The sequence below is a fragment of the Aulonocara sp. 'chitande type north' Nkhata Bay genome, linkage group LG7, assembly GCF_057382095.1.
Source record: "Aulonocara sp. 'chitande type north' Nkhata Bay isolate Kocher_YH1m ecotype deep benthic linkage group LG7, A_spYH_male_GT1.1, whole genome shotgun sequence".
Taxonomy (NCBI): domain Eukaryota; kingdom Metazoa; phylum Chordata; class Actinopteri; order Cichliformes; family Cichlidae; genus Aulonocara; species Aulonocara sp. 'chitande type north' Nkhata Bay.
Window position 1 is genome coordinate 45,140,635 of NC_141350.1, and position 8,881 is coordinate 45,149,515.

The 8,881-nt window shown below is 43.4% G+C and overlaps 1 protein-coding gene across 2 annotated transcripts; it reads right to left on the minus strand.

The window, feature by feature from the left end:
• Positions 1-627: 627 nt before the first annotated feature.
• Positions 628-8,577, minus strand: gdnfa (glial cell derived neurotrophic factor a). Of its 2 annotated transcripts, XR_015130389.1 has the most exons (4): positions 7,225-8,577; positions 6,144-6,377; positions 2,730-3,553; positions 628-2,616 (listed from the first exon to the last, which is right to left on the minus strand). XR_015130389.1 is itself a non-coding variant. In XM_086300731.1 (3 exons), the coding sequence occupies exons 2-3, from the start codon at positions 6,349-6,351 to the stop codon at positions 2,988-2,990; spliced, it is 774 nt and encodes a 257-aa protein (XP_086156857.1). In that variant the 5' UTR covers positions 6,352-6,377; positions 7,225-8,577; the 3' UTR covers positions 628-2,987. The 2 variants fall into 2 exon arrangements, 1 of the variants encoding a protein (XP_086156857.1); XM_086300731.1 differs by having other exon boundaries at positions 628-3,553.
• Positions 8,578-8,881: the final 304 nt, after the last annotated feature.

An 8,881-nucleotide genomic window follows, 5' to 3' on the forward strand; every position in this document is an offset into this window, starting at 1 on the left:
AAGGTAGAACCTTTTATAGGCCTATAAAAGACTAAGCTCACTCTCAAATTCAAACATTTTTTTTAAAATTACAGTACCATTAGTGAATATCTGGGGGGATGAATCTCTATTTATATTCCTGGTCAATGCAAATATTTCACAGATCTCGTTTTCATTTGAGCATCTTTCTGCTCAAGCAATGAGACTGAAGACAACCTCTTTTCTGCACTTAGAGGTAAAGAGGTGACCTTCAGGTTTGTTAAACAGCAACTAACCAGTTGTCCATTTAGGTTCACAGTAACCAGGCCGAACAAAGGGATTAGAAGGTGCCATCAGGTATACATTGCGTGCACTCCTTGCGTCTGTGTCATGACTCACTATCTGTACCTCTGCCACCTTCTCATCGCCATTTACATATCTTCTCTGCACAGTGGAAACAGACTCGAGGAGCTTGATATACAGTCGGTGGCACTTTTCTGCTGGCTTTTGTTTACTGTACGACTCCCGGGCTCCCGTTCAAGAATTCAGAGCAGAAGGGGGATGCCACACTGCGGAGGCCATCTCTCAAACCATCCTCGCATTTCTCCCCATTTAACCCAAATTTTTCACCCTCAATTTTGCTTGATGCCTGTGTAAACATTACCCTGCAAATTAGAACCATCTGGCACCGGTGGATCATTGTCGTACATGGCACAATACCAGGAGACATTTTCATTTAATAGAAACAAGTTTAATTCTGTAAAAAGTTATAAAATGAATATTGTACAAAAATAAAGTTTGCCCAGAGCTTTGGTTCTGTAACACACAACAAGTGAGACGACATGACAGTTTGTTTTTTCTTTTCCACAGAGGTGATAGCGGAGTGATAACAAATGTAGTCCTTTTCTTCTAAAATTAACACTGAGGATTCCTTCGCATCTTTACACTTGTGCATCAAAACCGGGGTACTAATCACCGATGAGACGAGTGCTGCAGTTCACACTCTTTAATGTATGGTGTGGAAGAGTAGCGAGGTGCTCTGGAGGCTTCTGGGAAGCCTCCACATTCCCATCTGGGAAGGCTTATGCACGAATCAGTTGTTAAAGGGGAAGATGATCCAACTGATGAGGTATGCTGTGATAAAAGCTAGACTTTTTTTCCCTGTCTGTGTAGTATTTGGCCTAAATTCAGCTTGATGCATTGGATTTGTTCTGTGTGGGGGGATTACACAGTAAAGCTGGCCTGCTTGCTGATGGGTGGGCACAGATACCTTGGTCCCTAATCCGTGTTAACATCAAGACCTACTCGAGGGCTCTCTTTGTTCCACTTAAAACTACCCCCTTAACAGGGCACACAAACGCGCTTTTTAAAGAGTCTCCTTTCCTTAATGTATATTTCTTCCTAAACTTTGGGGACAGGTGGCTGGACGGGTACACCGAAAAGCCCACTGAGCCTACCAATCATTTACTCAGTAATTCCAAAACATACTCCTTTGTTGAGTCCTTTGAGATATTCATATCAGTTGTGTGATGACATCCACTACAGCAGCTAGATCTTCCTTAAACTGCCTTTGCCGGTGGGGATATTTGGTTAAGACTCATGTTAGAGGATCACTTTCAAATCCCCTTTGAGGATAAAAAAAAATAAAAGACCTGTCTGTCACAGCTCAGACAGAAACACGGCCAGCCCCGTGAACTTTAAGCCTACTGGGACGGTTATCGCTGCAAAGCCTTTTGCTCAGATTTGGTGCAAGGCCAGGGCGAGGTTTCAGGTAACGCGTGCTGACAGGCAGAAATAGCAGCTTCTGTACTGTGTGACTCAAAGGATGGATCGTCAAAGGCACCTGCAGATCCTCGCGAGACCACACCGCTCTCGTGTCGACTGCAGATTGAAATTAAAAGTCATTATGGCTTATGGCTGGAGTGACGCCGAGTCTGTCCTGGATTGTTGATTTTAAAAAAACAACACACACACACTTTATAAACAAACAGCAGCAAAGAATTATTTGCTTCCGCGTAAACATAGTGTTCTTAAAGGATGCTTTGAATGGGAGGCTGTACCCGGGTGACGTTTTCTCCCTGTCTTAGTGTGGTCACATTAGCGATAACGAGGTGAACTACTCAAAATGCAACAACAGATCAGCTCTATTTAAAAAAAAGAAATCTTCTATTGGTCCCCTCCTCTGCTTCTCTATCTTTCCTTAATGGCTAACAATGATCATTTGGATCTGCTTGAGAAAGCCTGGAATCTAAGTGACATAAATAAGCTTTGGGATCGTGGGAGTGTTTTAACAGGTCTGAGTCAGCTTGCATGGTTTTACTTGAGAAAATGCTCTACTTTGGCATTATCCAGGACAAACAAAGCTTTAAATAAATTAAAAAAAAGACACTTTTTTTAATAAAATGGATTGAAATAAATAACAATAAGTTAATTCCATCTTAATAAATATACCTCTGACACACGTATATACTATATGTATGCATATAGGTTGGGTTTTATGTAGATGTGTTGCACAAAAAAAGAAGAAAAAAAGTCTTTGCTTAACTCCGATGGGGTTCCTTGGCTCTGAATGTAAATGCCAACATCCAGGCTGGAAGTGTTTCGATTGCAACTGAAGCTCGTCAAATCTCTGGATTCATCTACAGTCTAAAGAGCCAGCTGTGGAAAAAACAAAACAACTGATGTTTCTTCTACTCTCACCCTTTTTAGATAGCACAGTTGGCAAATCTGAAAGTGTAACAGTATTTAATCTTCTGCAAACTGGTGCACACCTGATACATTTTGTTTTGCACGTGTTTGAACAGTCGAGTATGGGATAAACGCACAGTTTCCTTTCAAGCGGCTGTTCCAGTGTCTTTCAGGCGGTCTCAGTACGCCTACCTGCTCCTCCTCTGATGACTACTGACAAAAACAACAACAACAAAAAGGAGACAAACACTCCCAATTTGACCTTGTGTACACATGTCCCTCTCCAGCGTGAGCTTGTAAAGGATATCCTTAGTCTGCTACGTGCCGCTCATGTGACTTCTTTAAACACACCCACACTTCCGGGCAGAATGCTTCTTCAGCGTGTGATACACCACATTGTCGTCCAGAAAAGACAGGTCGTCGTCAAACGCGATCGGCCGGCAGCAGGTGCGAGAGGGTGTATCCTTGTCCAGCTTTTTGTTGTGCGTGAGGTTGTTCAGGATCTTGTCGTAGTTGGTCTCTGCCTCAATACAGGGGCCGCTACAGTACCGGAAGATCAGCTCCTCTTTAGTCTGGTAGCCCAGCCCCAAATCCGTCACATTGAGGTGGACTTCCTTTAGCAAGCACCCCCGCGTCTGCACAGATATACTCTCTTTCTCCTTCCCTTTCTCACCTCGTCCTCTTTTGCCATTTCTACTCCCCCCTCGGCCCCTGTTACGCCTCCTGTCACCGTGTCCTCTCCCCTCCTCTCTCGCGCCTCCTGTGTTTGCTGCTCCTCTCTTTCTCTGCTCCTTCTTTCCCCTGGAACCGCCGCTGGTTTCCGAAGATCTCCGCAGTCTGCCAATGGTAGCCTCAATAAAATCCATTACGTCATCAAACTGATCTGGATAGGGACCTCCAATGTCATCTGGAAGAAACAGAAGGGAGAGATCTGCTTATAAAGCTGCTTTTATAAAGCTCATATCCAGGCTCCCGCTGACACTAAACAGTTTTCTGACATGTCAGCTCTACGATCATCAACTATATTGTAATTAATAATTTACTGTTTTGAAAGACTGCATGAGCAGATAAGATAAAATTTGATAGATCGTTGTGGGAATAGGAACACATCAACCACAGTGATAGTACATGACATTTAAAACATTGCACAACTAACAAAAAGACACACACACACAGACATGCGCACATTTACTGTAAGTAAGACATTATCTTACTTACAATCTCATCATTTTAGAATGAGACAGTCCAATCCAAACTTTGCCTGCTGGCACCTCCAAAAAGGTGCTTGCCAAGAAACTGTTCAGGCATTAGTCCTAAATAGTAATAGACATATGAAAATAGTATCTCTATTGTCATCTAACTATGTGCAGGAAGCACAATATTCGAATTTTCAGATGTGAAAAAATAACACTATCCGAATGTAGACTGTTTTTTTAGACAATGCACAGAAATACTGGCATATGTGCTGCTCAGACGCTCAAGAAGAAGTCTTGAGTGGAGGAATGCAGAGCAGTCCAGTCCAGAGCAGCTCAGACGTAGGTTTACAGGTGCCCTGTTTTAACCTCTTCCATGATGGCTGCTGTGTGATGAGTTGGAAGCTGAAGGTCAGAGGTTGTTGTCAATTTCATTTTCAGTTCTTTTTCAGTCAGAGATGGGAGGAAAAAAATATGCAAGGGCAGACTTGACCTCGGATAAATAATGCGGTTACCCCGCTGCCATGCAACCCTGAGTCGTTAAAGGTTAACTCTACAGCTTAAGTTAATCCAGCAGGCTTTCACACAGGAACCGACTGTATTGATACAGTAGGCACAGGCCAATTACACCACCTAGAGAGATGCATTTAAATCTCGGACGGATGTAATTTTAGAACGCCTAGACTTCAAAGGCCGAATAAGAGGAAATCATATGCTTTGACTCATTCAGATGAGGCAGATTGCAGTCTGCTCAAAACTGAAAACATGCACCAGCACAGCTCTCTGCCATCTGCTGCGAGGAGTGATGAGGACTGACTGAAAGGCTTGGATGCTGCACTGTTACATGTTGATTCTATTACAGAGTAACGTCTCTCCTGGTTGAGTGCCTGCAGCTCCAGAAACAGTGAAGTGTGCATAAAGATAATGAAGACATATTGCTCTCAAATGAAGAGCTCAAGTCAGCGTGGGTGTGTCACCAAGAGGTCAGGCCGGCGGCGTGTGATGTCTGGCAGGTAGTGTGGTGTGTAACAGCCTTTAAACTGCAGTATCTCCTATCGCTCCTCTTTTACCTATTTGTCTGGCAGAGCGCAGGCCATCTGATCTGCCTGAGCTTCAGAGCCTGTTGAGCCACAAATCTAATATATCAGGTGAGCTAGGGCCAATCTGTTTAGACACACCTACCCTTTGATTTAGACAAACCCCAGCATCTCAGATGACAGGCAGGGTGGCTACAGTTTACACCTGCTAATCGACTAGACTAGCAGCAACAAATGGGGGGATTCGCTGTGCAAACCTTGCCGGAGTTTTACAGAGTTAACAGTTAAGAAGTTTGCTTTTTTAAAATCACTGAACACAACAATAAGATCAGATCTAACCGCTGATTTTCTGGTGTCTGCAGCTTCTAGAACTTAAATGAAAAAGAAACAAGCTTTTTATCTTTACAAACCAAAAAGACCCATTCCCTCTTTGGATCTCGATTGTTGCTTACAGTATCTGAGCATAGTTAATGTACTTGGGTTGCACAGCAGATCAGTGATGTAACCCCGGCCCAAACAAAATATGAGGTGGCAGGACAAACTCTTGTCCAAATGTTCCATTCCTTATCTAGTTCTTGGCCGTGTTTCACGTCTGCGTGAAGATGTTACAGTGTCACGTTGATCCAAACAAAATAAATTCCTGCCCACTGTCGCTGTTAAAATGAGCATAAACACAGAACTCTCAGTCGGTGCTTCAAACTTTCCGGTGTTGTCTGTCGAAAATCCTCATGACCTGGCCCCTGTTCTCTAAACCACACCATAATTTCTGAGCTTTGGCAGATGGGTAAAGGTTACGGGTCTCTAAACCGCAGAGAGGCAGAGGTGAATATAAACAAAGGGAGAAGGGGGTAGTGTTGAGAATGACCCCATGTTTGGGACTGGAGCTGTTCACACTCTTATTCTTCCTGCTGGATTGTTTTGACATCCGTATGATGCAACCCAAAGTGCCAATAAAACGCAAATTAAGATCTTCCGTCTGATAACTTGCCTGTCTGACAGCCTTATCAATATGGGACTCTCCACTGTGGGCTCAGCATATTGCCTCGCTTATCACTGCGTGTGCTGTTTCCCAAGTGTAATTAGTCAAGGAAGACCAACATTACATATGCATCAAATCAACAGGGTAATATGCCTGGATTATATAATGGTTAATTGCATATTATTACATTGACATTGCTTTGGACAAACAGTACATCTCTTATGTGACACCCATACAGCCTAATTACAAATTCAAGACAGACTACACATCTTACAAAAACATACTTACACTGATTCTCCTTTGAGATCTCCTGCAGTCGGTGGTCTTCACGCTCAAACGATGGCGCTTCGTCCTCCAAAGAAGGCAAGGGCACAGAATCACTATAGCTGCTGGGGAAATAAGTCCTCTTGGCTGGCTGAGTGTTTTGGTAGAGAGGCCTTGTAGCAACAGAGCTCAGGAGCAACAAACACATGGCCAAAACATCCCATAACTTCATCTTAGACTCAGTTCCTATGAAGAAAGCTGCAAACAAAACAAAACAAGATAATATTTTATTTTAAATCAAAACAAACTGATGGGTATAAAAATGGGCAGAGTGAATATGAGCCTCCTCTAGTTTGTAATGAAGTCAGCAAAGTGTCTGAAACACTACTGTTGTGGCCAGACCTACCCTGACTCATTCTTTATTAATAACTGTGTCATCATGTCAAGCAGCTTTGATCCTCAGTTTTTTTTTCTGTGCATGTGCCGTGAACGTGAATATCAGAGTGAAGCTGCCAGAAAATGTTGATTCACATTTTTTAAAACAAAATAAATGAGCATATTGTGCCGTAAAGGAGCAAGAATCCACAAAAGACCACAAATGAAAGCTAAAAATAACAATGCAGGAATGCGCAAATCTGTGCGTAAAAGTACTGTTTTAAATGCGTGATTAAATAGAAAGCTACTGATGGCAGACTGGTTGTATTTATTCACGCTGCGTTAAAATCAGCCAAGCTCTTACTACTTGTGAGAGACTGGGAGGGTGCGCCTCACAGGAAAAAAAAATGCGCTGCTTAAAGCACGCATCGAAGCATTTTGGCAACGATTGCCTAAATAGTAGTGTGAGTTGGCCAGATGGCGAACCCCAAAGCTTACGTGACTCTGTCTAATGGCATGTTGAGTCTGCAGCAAAACTAAACAGTTATGCATAGATAAATACTGGCTCAGACATACAATACAAAAGTTCTACTGTCTTTATACGTGTGAAAGTCCCGTCGTTCACAGTCACTATTTGTTTTTTATCTAAATGCGCACAGACAATCCGAAACTATAGGCAGTATTTGGTGTGACACTCTGAAATGAGAAAATAAAAAACAGACTTACTTACCTTAAATATGGCCCATGCAGACCTGAAACTAGCTCGGCTTTTAGTGGTAAAAATCCAAACAGAAAACGCCACTCATTTGATGTTCCCAGCTGATTCCGCTGCGTGAATCATTTCAACAACCCCAGCACGAAAATTTCCTTCAAGCGAGTTCAATTTCAGTTTGTGTCCAAGCGGGAGAAAAAAGGCTGCAGTAACGCACCAGCTATGTTTTTCATATTCGGACTCAGCACACCGACCATCCACGCGCCTTTTCACACTTCAGAGTCCAAAGGTAGGTGCTGAACAGAGCGGACCAAGTGCCACTGCGCCTTGGGGGTACAGTTGCTGCCGCTGATTAATTGGATGCTACGTTTCCACGTTGGAAATCCGAGAGAGGGCCACCATCTCCAACTGAAAGAAGTCCAATGAAGACATCAGTGTCTCCAGCACACGAGCACGGCGCTAAAAAGTGCGCAATATGTTTGCCAGAGTGCCCGATCGTGTAGTCCGACTTTTGATATAACAGTCAAGAACCTCTCATATCCAGAAACTGCGTTAAAATGTCACAATCGCCAACATTTTATACAAATCTCGTCAATGTAAACAAGAAGCCCGGCGATATTTATTCTCCATATTCTCCAGGTCAGCTGGTGTCTATGAACCTCGAAGGGTGTCCACACGCATTTTCTTCATATTGGACTGAGGCACGACAGATGTTTGCGCATAACAACGCGCCGGGCGCAGAGAGCAGTTTGGAGAGATTTATAGTTAAGTGCGCTCTGACGTTTGGGGGCAGTTGGTGTCCGCCCCTCTTTTATAGATCCCTGCAAGAGCAAACAGTGGTCCACATATCTCTCCAAACCACCCCTGGAGCCGTGTTTGGAGGAGCGCGGTTTTCAGATGTCTTGGGGATTATGTCACACATCCTGATGTCCCCGGGTTAGATTTCAGTAAGCGGAATGCGATTTAGAGATGTTCTGTTGCGATCCATGTTTCTAACCTGATCTCCTCACTCTGTGCGCCTCGGCGTCAAGTTCCGTCTCACGGCTACAGCACGTCTCAAATGTGAGGTTACTATCTCACTTGTTATTTACTAGAACGAAATTGTAAATACCAGCAGACACTTAGCTCATGCACATATTCGCAATTTCTCGAACTTCAAAACTTGTTACACAGAAATTACATTCACAGGTTAACAAATTGGAGCATTTTGTCATTCAATACGCGGTTTTATATCCAGGTGAGCTCAGGCCAACACCACGCAGACCACAAAGAAAGGACGCTGCACTATTTAAGATATGGCACCCGAGAAAGCCTTTCCATCTCCTCTCATGATTTACAAGCTTCACTTGCCTTTTATCTAACGCAAAACTGAATTCCACCAGTAACCCAGCCCTTCAAGAATTAAAGTAATTTTGTGTTCGTGCGCCAGGAGAGACCCGCTCCAAATGCAGCTAGACACACTTCCAAGAAGCGCTCTGGTTTTAATTTAACACGTGAAATGCTGCTAATGGCTGTTCAACAAAGGGAAGAAAATCTAGCGCTGTCACTTCGAATCCACGCTGACCTGTCTGCTTCTCAGAGGTATTAAGGCTCATATTTGTTTGCTCCTGGTCTGAAACTTCTTGTTGATACATGCTTTCATTCAAGCATTTCTGTGCGCCCTGCCCAATTCTAA